This window comes from Symphodus melops (assembly GCF_947650265.1).
Source record: "Symphodus melops genome assembly, chromosome: 10".
NCBI lineage: Eukaryota > Metazoa > Chordata > Actinopteri > Labriformes > Labridae > Symphodus > Symphodus melops.
In genome coordinates this window covers 12208032-12222874 of record NC_136700.1, presented here as the reverse complement: position 1 = coordinate 12222874, position 14843 = coordinate 12208032, and the positions used below count along the sequence as shown (strand labels likewise).

Here is a 14843-nt window from a genome sequence, read left to right as displayed (position 1 = left end):
CATTTCGAGCGATTAACGGAAACGTTTTAAACATTTAGATCAACATATTGACTTGCTGATTCATTTGTATGAAAACAATACCAAAAAACAGACTGCAATCAGTGTTATTTTTAGATGTGAGTATTTCCACCTTGACAGCATACAGGGATATGCCTTCAGCAGAGTTATTTATTAAACCAGTATTCAGGCCAGAGCACATCCTCCTCATTCATAGATGTTTTGATATTGTGAAACGTTACATTATCTATCTTTACCATCACAACAGCTCCCTACATTGAGAATTTTCACACAAAAAAAAACCTTTCACAACATAAAACAAGATGTCTATTTCTAATCAACACATTACAACAAAAATACAGCTATAACTACTAACTATCAATAACACTGACCTGCAGCACCAGATTCTTGTGAGGACACGCGTTGTATCACATTTGGCTCCATCATGTGTTACAGTTTGAGAGCATTCACGTGCACCAAGCCACTGATTAGCACCCAGGATAAACAGACGCTTTTAGAATATTTAGATTTGACCTCACACCTATGCATGCGCACACTGGCACACTCGCTCACACACATTGGCACAGGCACATTTTCACTCGGCATGCTAAGTGCACCATCCATTTGCTTATCAGCTGCACAAACACAACGCGAGCAAATGATGATGACCAAACTAAGAGTAGTGACAGAAAGAGGGTGCACACACACAATGCTGCTATTCAACGCACCATATCAGGCATAATTCAGAGATTTAAAAAATGAGTAGCCTCAGTGGGTCAGAGTCACAGTAAAAGGCCTATGCAGCACACAAATCATCCGTGTCATCATAATAACGCTTATAACAATCTATGGTGTCCCGTTTGGCCCGTTGTCAAGAAGGATTCGCGCGTAAAGCTGTATGCAGAGACAAATAGCAAACGAAAGTCTGCAGTTTTTTTAAAGGTCCAATCACTGAATGTAAACTGCAAAAGGCGTCCAAACTTAGGCTAGTCTTACCTGGTCCCGCGGAATGCACGGCAGCGAAGTCCTGCGGTGGGACTTGCTGTTGCTCTGACTATGAGCCATCATTTCCGAGGCCGCTATGGAGCTGGACCTCCGTCTCCTTTTGAAGACAGGGATGTCCTCCTCCTTCGCCCCGGTCACAGAGCCACAGCACCCCGTCCCGCTGGTCCCTGAGGCCGGCAGGAGCCGGTCAGCATACCTCGCAAGCAAAACCCCCAGCAGCCCCAGCAGGTAGGCCAGGTAGGGTCTCCAGTTGGCCTGGACCCTGCTCAGAGAGATGATGGAGACGGCCCTGATGACGCTGATGAAGACGAGGATGGACACTCCCTGGCACAGGCGAACGACCAGCAGAGCCCCGCTGCCCACACAGCCGAGGACTACCAGGGTCGCGGAGAGCGAGAGCAGCTGCTGCTCCTCGGCGCCGCGCAGGAGCGACTGCGCCGCGGCTTCGCCCGAGTGGCACGCCGCTAACAGAAACACCAAGGTCCGGACGAGAACCCCGCAGCGGATCAGATAAAGCCCGACCCAGAAGAAGGCACATACGAGAGTAAAAGCGGGGGAGGCGCTGTAACATACAGTGAAAAGCAACTCCACAGCGCAACCCGCCGAGAAATGAAGACTATAACCGGAGCTATTTCCGCTGCTGCTGCTGCTGCTGCTGCTGCCTGCATCCCCGTCGACCAATCTGAGCAGCAGAGAGAGAATAACGGTGATGGTTGCAACGCAGACAGCAGACGACACTCCTCGATGAGTCCATGTCACGGCGACTCTCAGCCACGACTGGCTCCCTGCGTCCTGATGCAGCGGGGTGACACATGTCTTCACGTAGCCGTTGCGCTCTAACGCTGCCCGGGGATGTTTTTCATGAGCGCTTCTTGATGAACCTCTGTCGCTGTCTGCCTCCAAGGCCATCGTATCAGTCAGTCAGGCGGAATGCTTGAACGCTGACCGTCTTTGAAAACTCTAAACTTACTCTCTACATGTTCTTTCTAATTCCCATGATCATGCATGTCATGTCCTCTGTGCACCAAATTGTTGGTTTGTGCCCGCAGAATTACTGTTCAATAATTCTGCAGGAAATTTAAAAGTTAAAGTCTAAGGGTTCAAAACTTTTTTCCCCTACGTGTGGTGCAGAACGTGCTATTTCATTTGGTCTATTTGCCCCTAGTAAGTCAACCAGTGAACCAAAAACAGCAACCCCTGGCGTTTCACACATCTAGGCCACTGACTCCACTCCTCTCTATAGTCTCTTTCTCACCCTCCCTCTCTTTCTCTCCCCTCCCACTAGACACTATCCCATTTTTGTGCCACTCTGGTGATTCTTCTCGCATGTTTTAGCTCCTCTCCCCCATGTTCCTCCTAATCCAGGCAGGCTGAGGGCTGCCCTGGATGTGACTCAGTTTAGCAGTGGATGGATGCCATGTTTACATGAAGATTTCCTGCCTTGTTTAGGAAGATGGAGGAGGAATTAAGAGAAGTAACAATGATGATCCTGTAATACATTTCAGATGCAGCACTGCAGTGTATAAACACGACCGGGGACGTAAAAAGGGATATCATAACAGTAAAAAAAAAATCACTTCAAAATATGTCATTCTCACATGTCAAAGACTCTTCCTACAAGGAGATCGCCAGAGTTATTTTTCCTTTCTACAAAACAAAACCTGCAATGAGAACACACACAATCTCTCAAATAAAAGAGAGTGCATTTATCTGTGGTTATTATAATCTTGCACATCATTTTCTTTAAATCTTTCACCTGTGGCAGAATAAGGTAGCATGCCTTCACCTGTTTGCCCTACATCCCTAAATAGATGTAGTGCTGTTGCAAAAAAAAAAAGAGAGACAACCCAAAACTGTTGGGTTGTCTCTTTCTGCAGTACTTTTAAATGGAAATAGTTTATGAAAGGCAGCTGAGTGTTTTCAAAAATGTTATTGTCAGCATGCAGCAGGCTACTGGAAGTATTTCCATCCATTAGAGTGCTGCAGCTGCATTAGCTCCCTATCTTTTTTAGATCTTACTTTCATGAGCTTTAACTCTTCCTTGGCTGCTAATGTTTGAGTGTAACCATTACCCTTCCCGCTGGTTGATCAGGTCCATTATTGTCCAGCATATGATGAGAATATGTTGAACTCTTTAAAAAAAAACAAGGCATCTCTGGAGCCATTTGTTATGTTGTGATCCCTAAAGAACCCTTGTTTCTTCTCACTGGTTTTGCTTGACCATCAGCCCTTCTGAGACATCCCTATCGCTCGCTCTCTCTCTCTCTCTCTCTCTCTCTCTCTCTCTCTCTCCCTCTCTCTCTCTCTCTCTCTCTCTCTCTCTCTCTCACTCTCTCTCTCTCTTTCTCTCTCTCTCTCTCTTCCTTGCTGTCAGCGCCCAGCACCAGATGTTTTCAAACTTGCTCTTCATCCCCCAGAGTACTCATCCTTCTCTGGCCTTTGTATGCACGCTGTCTTTGTTTGCCCCCTCCCTCTGCATGTTTGTTCTTTTCTCTTTTCTGTGTGTGAAATTCATGCTCAAGCCTACCTTCTCAGGGGTTTGTTGTGTAGCCTGCAGTCTAATATTGTAGCTGATACTGTACGTAAGCGGACAGAAATTTCAATATCAATATCATGACATTTTCCCTTAAGAAGTAAAATCTGATCTCAAACCACTAACACTTCCACACCAGGATTAACCTCATATTTGTTCTGCTTGAGAAGGTTGTGTAAACACTGTGATAACTAGCCTCTCTTTGTGGACACTTTTCTCTTCACCTGTAAACTTATAGCTCCAATCCACACAAATATAAAGCACACATCACCTCAAACAAGTTACAAACTTGCATGTGCAAAGAAACAATAGCAGGCAAAGGAGAGCCCTTAGTTTTTTTCCAGTGTTAGTTAAAGAAACACGTGAAAACTGAAGCTGCTATCAGCATAATAAGCAGGTTTTTATTCATGGATTCCTGAAGGGTTAGCAGACGAGGTTTATCATGCTACTGACGCAACGCCATCCTGTGCCTGGTAAAGAGACTTTTTGTTTAGTATGACCGACAGAAACTGACTCGTTTGGTTAGTGTTTCCTGCTCTGGTCCGATGACATCAAGCAGCAGCAGGAGTTCATGTTAAGCTGGGTGCATGTTTCATTCCCAAAGAAAAGGTTGGATAAAATATACTGTGGCTTCTCTGGTAGAGTCACAGATTTATAGAAAGTTTGTTCCACTTGTAAAACGCAGATTCAGCTCGTAAATACGACATAAGGCCATAAAAAATAAAAATTTCCTTACCACAACATAAATTTCTCCTCTACCACACACACAAACATGTACACGTGCAAACCTATAAAGATATTTGAGGTACATGTTCCAAGTTGTTACTGGTGTGAACAGGCCACTGTTGGAGATTTATCCCTGATTGGGAATAAAAAACAGGATATGATACATTTTCTGCTGGACTAACTCATAAACAACATCCTAATGTATCGTATGGAAACAATTTAGGAGAGAAAGCAATGCAAAACAAGGTGTGTGCACATGCCTGTGTTTGTGCATGCGTGCGTGAGTATGTATGCGGGTTGGGGTACAAGTTTCACTGTAATTTTTTTTTTTTCTGATTAGCTAAGCAGTTCTGTCAAATGCAATTTGAATAAATCCAGTACAAAGTTTGGAGCAATTTCTTGAAATCTCAAGCTTATGGGAGGAACTTTTGGTTTGTGTTGTTTTTACAAGATGCCTGTCTCCCCTAGTCTCTGCAGATTGTGTCCTGTATATGTAAGTATAGTCATGCTGATCCCCATGTTGATCTCTTATACAGTCAAATGTATTACTTATCATAAATGTTGCCTTGGAAAATTTTAAAAATGCTGTGTCTGCAGAGTGCGCTATTTTTTTTTGCTTTTGTATCTCAGAAAGAGGTGTCAATATTAATTTGAGTCTGTTTTAAACGTATATAAACACTTGACAGGAGCTTTAAAAGAATACCACATAATGGTAGATGTATCAGTGAGGCACAAAAAATGATGTCTCTTATTTGTTCACGGTGATTCTTGTTAGCCATCTAAGATCATCCATAGATTTCTGTAATTCTCTTTTTTAAGGACATTTAGTGACACTTCATTGTTCCTGCCTGTGCAGGAATTATCATTATTATTATTATTGTTATTATTAGGTTTTTTTTAAATATCAATCTCCAAAAAAGATTTTGAAGTAAAACAGTTGAATGTGTCTGGCCATCCCAGGTTTTGTATCGATAGTAAAACTGTGAGTTACAAATCTCTGACTTTTACACTGCTTATCTTAAATGTTGTTTACTCTCTAGAAGAAGGACACATGTTTTCACCATCAATCAATTTCTTGCTCTCCAGGTCTCTGGTCTATGGTTTCAGTTAAACATCCCATGGTGCAAGAAGTAAGTGACCTCAACACATTTCTAGATAATGACATATGGCGTTTCCTGTTTTGGTGGATCAGTTTCTCACTGACACTTTCTTTGTAACTATTCTTTTGGTAGCTACTAAACCATCTTTGTGTTACTTGTTAATAATATTGTATACATGCAAAAAAGAAGTTATGTATTAAAAATGGCACTTTGAAAATGGAAATCAAGGATTTTCTTTACTTTTTTTTTTTTAAGCTGCAAAGAGTTCTGTTTGCAAAGCCTCCACATGGGTCATCTGGGCTATTTATGTTCAAATTGTTGAAGCTTTCACATATTTTCTGATTTAAGCATATTTGTCAGATGTGTACGCTCAACTTTGCAAAAACTATTTATATAAGGTAAACACATGTGAAAGTTGTCCCTCAGCATTCAATGGATGAGGATCTCCCTAAGATCCAAATTGTTTTGTAACTCTGCAAAGTCACTGACTTTCCTATAGAGTAGTCTCTCCCAGACACAGCAGAAGATGAAGGTCAAGGACATGCCAACTCAGCATCTCGGTCTATCTCAGTAGTTTTCTGATGCACTGTCCTGCACAGTACTGGTGGAAACTTTTCACAACGTTTTCATTCGTTGCTACAGTGTTGCTTTTTTTTAGTTGTGAAGGAAGGCTACATTTCTTTGAATTCCTTCACTGAAGCAGGCACAAGATAACACAAGGTCGATATGATTGTTTGCCGATAACCTTTCACATTAGACTCTCCTATAACAGAGCCAGGAATTAAGCTCTGTTTGCAGCTATGCTGGCACCCAAAAAAACAAAGCTGTTTCATCAGAGATGCAGGAAAAAAATACACTGTTAACATTGAGTTTTTATAATGTTTCATCCTGTATTGAAAACCCTAAAAAGGCTTGTGGATAATCTTCAGTGCAAAAAATGTTTAATTCGCCAGATCTTTCGAGGAAGCAAATTTACTTTTCGAGCATACCTAGAAATCTAAGGCTGTAAGGTAACTAAACAGAACTGAGAATAACCCCAACGTGCATTTGTCCTTCCAATGCATTACGAGCATTGTGCTAAAGCTGCTTGTTCCTGAACTTCTGTGTCTGTAACATCTGCACAGGATCACACATTTGGAGTCCTCGTTTACAGCAGTGAGTGGTTTGCCTTAAAATTGCAGACATTGTTGTAACAGAGGGGATACACTTCCAAAAAAAGCATGAATGCAGCAGTACACACACACACACACACACACACACACACACACACGGTCAGTGAACACAAAGGGACAGGCAGTATGTTGTCTCTGGCAGCCAATCATTAGGACAATGACGTCTCTCTATGTCAGAACATGATGAATGGTTTTATGTGCTATTATCCAAAAAGGTTATGACAACAGGAACGTGTGTGTAATGTCTAAAAAGCAGAAGTTGCATACATAGGTTGAAGTCTATAAAATTGAGTATGAAGTTAAACTAGAAGCAGAGACACAATCAGTGTAGGTCTACTTTTTTATTAGATGTCAGTGGAGTGTGTGGCTGTGCTCTGTGCATGCATATGCTTTAATGTGTGTGAGTGGGAGTAAGTGTGAGAGACTGTTGGAAGCTTAGCAGCTGTTACTGTAGATGATTGCTGAAACAGACATGCTTTGCACCTTTGTAATACAGCTTTTTAAATGTAAAGCTTGACTTCTGATTTAAAAAATTCAAGTAATCAATTCATGTATGATGCAGATTTGCTGCTTCACTCCTTTTGGTGTGCGATGTGGAGGTTATTTTTAAGTTCCTTAAAATGTGTTACATAGCCTCTCTCTGTGTGCGTGTCCAAATTTTTAAAGCCCACAAGCCCAAGTAAACCATGACAAAGCTAATTACTCTAAAAAAAAAAAAAACAACAACTACAAACTAATCATTAAGAGTCACCCTGTACTTTGGAAACAGCGGTGTTGTGAAAATACAGGCTGTTTTATGGTAGGAGTGTTTGTGCTAATGATTGCACAGTTTTCATCTTGTGTCCATTTTATGCCCAACAAATGGGAGCCATGTGTCTAAAAAGTATTTGAAGTTGTTTTTTAGGGGCTGATTCACTTTTGAACATATATTTTATATCTGGGTTAATTAGGGATCGTAACAGAACTGATAATGCTGCTCCATCAACTATAAAACTCTGTGCTTATATACGTATACCTGTGACTCCCCCAAACAGTGATTTTGCAGAGTACGGTCATACAGAACACAAAACTCATAAGTTAACTTTAAATCACTTCAGGTTTCCAAAAAAAGTTCTCTGTAGTCTTCATGTATTGTTTAGGTGATTATTGAACAGGTACATATTGATAATAACAGTTAGCTCAGTCCCTGTTGGTTGTAGCTGGCTGGATAATCTTCAAAGAGCTAAGCTTTGGACAGGATTACAAGTTCTTAAAAGTCCAACTTGTAATAAACACAAAAATAAACACTTTTTTGACTGCTACGCCAATTGTTGGATTCATGCATGAAAGTTATGAAGACCATGATGGAAGTTGTACACTCAAAGTCAATTATGAATTAGCCCCTCAGGGGATTAAATTTAAGGCATAACCGCTATAACATTTGTCCTTAATAGCCGGTTAAGTCTTTGCAAGGGAATTGTCAAATGGTGCTTGCATAAATAGATCCTAAGTATACATTGATTAAATTGCCATTTATTTTTCAAATTAAAATTGACATTTTTGAACATTGACATTTTATTGTCAAACAGCTTTGGTATTGATATATCTCACAAAGGTGGCCATTACAAAGTAAAAATGAACTTCATACTGGATGTCAAACTTCATTATTTAATTAGAATTACGGAGGTCCATACCCTCCAGCTGTAGGCTACCCCAGTCAGCTACATCTGCATACTTGGAACAAAGTTTTTGTTTGCTAACACACACCTTCTACAATGAAATAGATTATGTGAAAAGTAACCAAATAAGTCACTGCCAAACTGGTTTGCACAAACATCTATGACCAGAAAATATACTCACCAAATAAATCTGACTGCAGACATTTATTTAACTTGTAGTTCAAACATAAAGCTGTATTGATGCTTTAATGGAGGGTATATAAAAATGGGTCTGTTTAAATTAATAAACTGTAAAATGAAGATGACGCCTGCATTAGCATCTATGGAATCAAAAGCTTGAGACAGGTTTAATGGAGTACTTTATAAAACATCGACAAGTTTTGTCAGAATTAAACATCTTTCACTCCATAAAATATCGTTTGTTTTCCTGTGAACCTATTATTGAGAACTATTACAATCCTTCCGCAGTATGCCCTGTTAAATATCAAAGACATTAAACCAGGAACATATGTCGCCTCACAACATAAAGAAAAATGTTTTGTCATGATCACAGTATAAATGTATAATATCAGGATGTGTACATAAGGTATAAACCAGAACAGTCAGACAACCTTCTGGAAGCCAGAAATTAACAGCGTGCACACACACACACACACACACACACACACACACACACACACACACACACACACACACACACACACACACACACACACTCTCTCTCTCTCTCTCTCTCTCTCACACTCAGTCACACACACAAGCATCCATATCTGTATAAGCACTTCACTATGATTGATAACACTGTTACAACACTTCCCCAGTTCAACTATGAGACATTGTCTGGACAGTGTCTATCCAGGTAAAGGTTGACATGGCTATATGTGCCAAAACTTGATTTACATCTGTGATTGCTGATGTGCAGTAAAGTCAGAGCTTAACTCTGCTGACCCAGACTGAGCTCCTTTATTTCACCTATTGGTCATCATCATAACAGACCAAACCACAAGCGTTTGATGTGAGTTTGTATTTATTTTTTATTGTGACTGTAAAATCCTTTGTAATCTTAAAGTTCTCACCTCAAAACACTTCACCATCTGTACAGCATTCAACACAACTGACAGTTGATTCAATCAATCCCCACAAACAATTACAGTGCTGCCAAAAAGTTTGGGATACTGCAATTCAATGTTTGCATGCAACCTTGCAATCCTACAGTACAGCCAATCTCAGCAACATTTCTGCAAATTTGACCACCACCTTATGCCACCTATAAAGGTGTGCACATATACGTCGCCATGTTGATCACTCCTTTGATAATCAAAATATTGATTCACTTTGGCAATATTGACTTAACATCAATCATTTTCTTTCTCAAGTAAACAATTATTGGATTGGAATTACTCCTCAATTCAAGACAAGAAGTCACCGGTAAGCCGCCATTAGCCTCTTCGCTCATTCCAAATGAACTGAGCAGGGTGGGATAACAAGCGACTAGCTAAGAGGCTATATAGTAGCATTGCTTTTTGGACTGTCGTATTTATCAAACTATTTTTTTGATAAACATACCTCATGTACTGCTGATATGATTAAAATGGCTACTCAGTTGAAGGTGAAAGGTGGGTCGCGTGTGTCAATGTGAGCCAAGGTATGAGAACAGAATGACAAAAGAGAATCTGACTGTTTCCTTTTTCTCCATAAGACTTAACAGTGCAGTAACAGCATCACAGAGCACAAATGGAATTACAAACTCTCCTCTGTTCTTCTTCTTAAGCTTAAAAACGTCCTCACATCCTCTGCTTTTTCTGCCTCTTAGACCTTGCTGTATATTCTATGTATTTGTCGTTGTTGTTTTGGCTTTTATTTTTAATTGTACTCTCAGCATCATTGTAAATGAGGGCTTGCCCTCAATGATTTCTCAAAAATAAACAAAGATAGAATGAAAATGCAAATCTTAGTACCCTCAAACAACCAATCTCACACTCGCATTATGTCCTATTTGTTTATACACAAAGATAAATCCAGGTTTAACACAAGGCTCATTTTTGACCGAGCTGCGTAAATGCGCATCATAATGAAGCAATACAATCCATACATGGACTCATTGATGAAACAAAACCAAACAAAAACAGTTGGCTGGGCTCACTCTCCATAACAAGTGTATCAAAACAGAATATTCAAAGGCATTGTCTATTACTGTCTTTATGCTTGCAAATCCAAGGACCTCTTGTCGTCCTCTAAAGACAAGTATCCTATCCAGTGTGGGTTATTCTTTGCTTTTGAACTTCATGCTAATATTCTATTTAAACCTGTTTGCCATGTAAAAATAATTTTTAGTTGTTTATTCAATTTCAGCATATTTCATTGCATAAGGGCAGTTGATTGTATTATCGTATATTATAGTCACAATATATAGATGTATACGTAAAAAAATGATATTAGTCTTTTCTATAACTTGTCTTCGACATTGATGTCCTTTTAAAATCAAAGTCAGATGATTATGTGAAATGTGTTTTTTTTAAGCTTTCTTGAGAAGAGTTTATAAGGAAGAAAGATACATGAACTCCTCCTATCTCGTTCTGCATTGCAGGTTTCTCTCCATGTCAGTGTGGATTCTATGTTGGCTAATTACCAACAGAGAATCTGCAATGTCAAACTTCTCATTCCCGAGGCTAAAGTGTGTCCCCGATGGTTTGATTAGCATGCGGCTTTTTTGTTACACTTGCAAGACTGACATCCCCTTCTTTATTCCTCTTATAAATCCACCATTTAACACATGTTTTTGTAAAGTTGCCTAAGTAAAATGTTAATTTTCTCTTTTTGTTTTGCTTATTTGAAATGACACTGTATAAGAGCTGACAGGTTTTATTGTTATGGTTCATGACAGCTTAAAGAGTCGTGTAAACCTTTACGGCATCAGTGTGGAAGGAAAAAAGTGCAAGAGAGAGAAAGAAGGATAGCGAGAGAGAGAGAGAAGAGAGAGAGACCCTTGGGGAGCCGGTGAAGCTAATGTTACTGCGCCAAGCTTGATTAACGTCAAACCAGTTCAGTTTCCCAGACCAGCCTAAGCACTTACACACAGTTTTACATGCAAACGCACACTGCATAAACATGATTACTACCACTTGTGGTTGTCATTGATCGTCTTTGGCAATATTCAGTCCTCAGAGGGTGCTTTCATTAGCGTCACCTGTTTGTTCCTCATAGCAGAACTGGGGCAATTGGATGGTAATTTATTTTAATAAGAGATGGATGAGTTTTTTTTCTCTCGTGAAAAGAAACATGTTATCAAAATTACTTGTTTTTCCACATTTCCACATATTTCCACCTCTAGAAGTCTATTTTTCCAATGTTCTATCCAGGTAAAAAAAGAACACTCTGAAAACCTCTGATGAAAAATAAATGCTCTTGAATAATAAAGTTATTTTGAAGCATTTCTTTACAAGGACCAAATGCAAAAATACAATAATCGGCGAGACAAAGATACTTGTCGTTGTAAATGCATGGTTGCACATTAACACAACACTCCATAGCACACAGACGTAGACACAAAAGAAGACCCACAAATAAAACAGAGATGCAGCATCAATAAAAACAGCTCCTTCTCTAAGGTCAGAAACAGCCAAGGGCCTGGATGCTAAACGTCAAACTCTCTTGAACATTAAGCCTTACAGAGAGAGGCAGTATGTTTCTTCCAGACAGCCTTTGTTGATCTCTGTTGTTGAATGTATAACGATAGATATTTCCATTCGACATTCACCACAAAGAAGCTCCTGACTTCACATCTGCTGATTTTACAGTAAGTGACAGAACCAGTCCATTTAGCACCACCCTCCCTTCATCTCATCATAGAGCCCTCCCATCTTACTGCCCCTTGTTGAACTCTGGTTAGTGATGATCAGTGGTCCAAGTCTGATGCTGTTACACTGTGCCATATTGTCATCAACTAACAGGTGTCACAAAATGATGGAATACAGACAAAAAGTAGAGTGGCTTTAGGAGGCTCCCGCCTGCTTATCCTTTTGCTAGCTTTATGCTAAAATGAATTTTCAGGACTGAAATGTTGAATGGCATGTTGAAGGCCACAAGACTCCTTTAAAAATCTATTTGCCTATACATCAACAAGCGTTTTCGATGCCTTCAATTGATTACAGTAAAGAGGAGTAAAAGAGCAAAGTCAATGGAGAGACTCAAGGGGATTTGACTGTGTTGCAACAAACCTCATCTCTTAAGGCAGGGTAGGTAATTTTCTCCAGATACACTTTTTAAGATTTTGGTTGAAATTGTCTTTAGGTCCTGACAGTAATTAATAATTCATGTGATCTGATAAAGAAACGAAAAAAATCTGTCATCTGTAGAAGTTGTAAACGCGTAAAAACTTCGACCAGTGTCGGCACTCTGTATATGTTTTATAACCCAATCAAGCCTCTTTGCATGTATGAGCCCACACATAACCCACACTCAAAGCATGAGCTTCTGGACCATTGACGCTTGAGCATGTAAGTGAGGGACATGGCTTTTAAGGGAGCACAGAGAGGAGGAGCTGGGTGAATACAGAGAATGGAGAGGATGCTAATTTCAAAATCATTTTTGAAAATTACCTCCCCTGCATTTGAGTTCGTACATGTGGGCCAATGTGTAAAAGCAACAATGTTCATCTTTTTGTAATGTGACAGTGAAAACTAGTATTAAAATAAACAAGGCACTTGTACTGTCTTTGTGCTTTTTAATATTCTCCCTTACTGCGCTGTCCTCAGTGAAATATAATTCCTGCTCAGCTGGAAGCGTTCCAATCAAGGGAACACTAGATGATTAAAGCTCAGCAGCCGGGTTTGCTTTGGGATAAAATGTTCTTCTCCAATCACCTCATCCATATCCATTGGCAGACAGTGTACTTGCACAGAAATAGAAACCAATCCTGAGGGACAGGTCAGTGGTCAAGTTTCTGCAGCACTTTCTGTTCTAGACAGCTACCAATACCACCAGCCAGTGGATGTTAGTTAGCTGGTTTTCAGACCTAAATGTAAAACATGCAACACTCGATAAGGCTGTTACCACTACATAAGTGATTATAAGAGACGAAGTCTGAAGTTGTATGAAATGATCCAATGAGACCAAATCAGTAGAATGGATGGACTTATGACTTATAAAGAGTCTCTAGTGCAGTAAAAACAGTTTGGATGTTGCAGAAAACAATCGACTGTTTTTCTTTTGATCCATTCATCTCTTCTTTTCTATTGAATTTATGTGTCACATTAGTCCACAAATTGCATCTGTCGGGCTTGAAATGCATATCTGAGGAGAACTGAATTCCATCATAGAGCTGGTACGTTATTGCAGTCATTCGTTTTAGCCTGACAACCTCTAACAAGGAAGACGGATGCAACATTTGGCTATGTATAAAGTATATAAAGATCTATGCTGTACAGATCACACAGAACATCTTGCAGCAAAAAAACATCCTTATTTTGATTTATACTCTGGTCTAATGCTAAACTTCCTTAACATGAAGTTTTATATGAATCCCTTTATCCTGCTCGTTGGAATATGCACTGACTGTAATCTATCTAGCAAGTCAACCATGTTCAAGATGGAAATCATAACTTTAAAATGATCCGATCCCTTTTCTTATAAATGATGTGTGTTGGTAGAAGGTTCCATGGGACACCTGAGGCTGGCCTCATCCATCTTTTAATTCTGGGCTAAGGTCTTCAACATACAGTAAAGATCAACTTATGAAGCCTATGTTGTGAAACTGGCGTTTTTGAGCCATAATGCAATCCTTTCAAAGAAAACCCAGTTGCCACATGCACAGTGGAAAGATTGTCAACAAACTGACCAACTGAGATTTTCCAGTAAAGTTGCCAGTCTGATTACTACTTTCCCGAAACAGAGATAGGGATTTCTCTCTGGAGTGCTGCTAGCTGGAGATTGTAATGTTGTAGAACGAATTGCAGGACACATCAATGAACAACATTTCCCATCTTGCCTGAAAATACCTTACGAGAAGCTGCATGCTGGTTTCCTGGAGGGGGAAAAACTGCTCTTCTAGGGAGCTCTGTCTTTATATATGACATAGTTTTACACAATTACAGTAAAATCCCATAGAAAACTGTGATCTATAAACTAATAAGTCAGACTCATAAATACCACATAAAACGAGCAAGTGAAGGAGAATCGTAAGGAGAAGCCTAGTCCATTTAGTCATCATCCTCATGGGCTTATTGCCCAGCAAGAGAGCCATTATTGGCCCATTGTAGCAGTGTCACACTGGCTCACACTGAGCAGGCAGACCCCAACGCTCCAGTAATTGGCATTATTTATAAAGCAATAAACTCAGCGGAGGGCTTCTAGAGAGGTAAGGAGAAGACTGTTGAATGTTTTTGATTATCACATTTTCTGGTCAGACGAGACCTTCAGGAAACCAAAAACAAAAAAAAAAAGAACTATAGCATTGGCATCACTTAGTAAGAAGATGAAAATTCACAACTATAAAAAAACATTTACACGTTTTTATTTCCTGTTATAATTATCCTGTGTCCCAAAAAAGTCATAAAAATGTAATAAAAATTAAATTAATCTGCAGTTAATTGAACATTTTGGAACACCTGTAAAAATGCACACAGATGCACACAAATGAGCCTCACAGTTACCA

At 39.7% G+C, this 14843-nt stretch overlaps 1 protein-coding gene across 4 annotated transcripts in view; it reads right to left on the bottom strand.

The window, feature by feature from the left end:
* Nucleotides 1-2575, bottom strand: part of LOC306830813 (cGMP-inhibited 3',5'-cyclic phosphodiesterase 3A-like) — a 54563-nt gene extending 51988 nt beyond the window's left edge. For 2 of the 4 annotated variants that reach the window (XM_079354511.1, XM_079354512.1), the window contains exon 1: nucleotides 994-2575. In XM_079354511.1, the coding sequence (XP_079210637.1) occupies nucleotides 994-1911 (918 nt within the window). In that variant the 5' untranslated portion in view covers nucleotides 1912-2575. The remainder of the gene's footprint in view (nucleotides 1-993) is intronic. The other 2 variants (XM_079354509.1, XM_079354510.1) reach the window with 1 other exon arrangement.
* Nucleotides 2576-14843: the final 12268 nt, after the last annotated feature.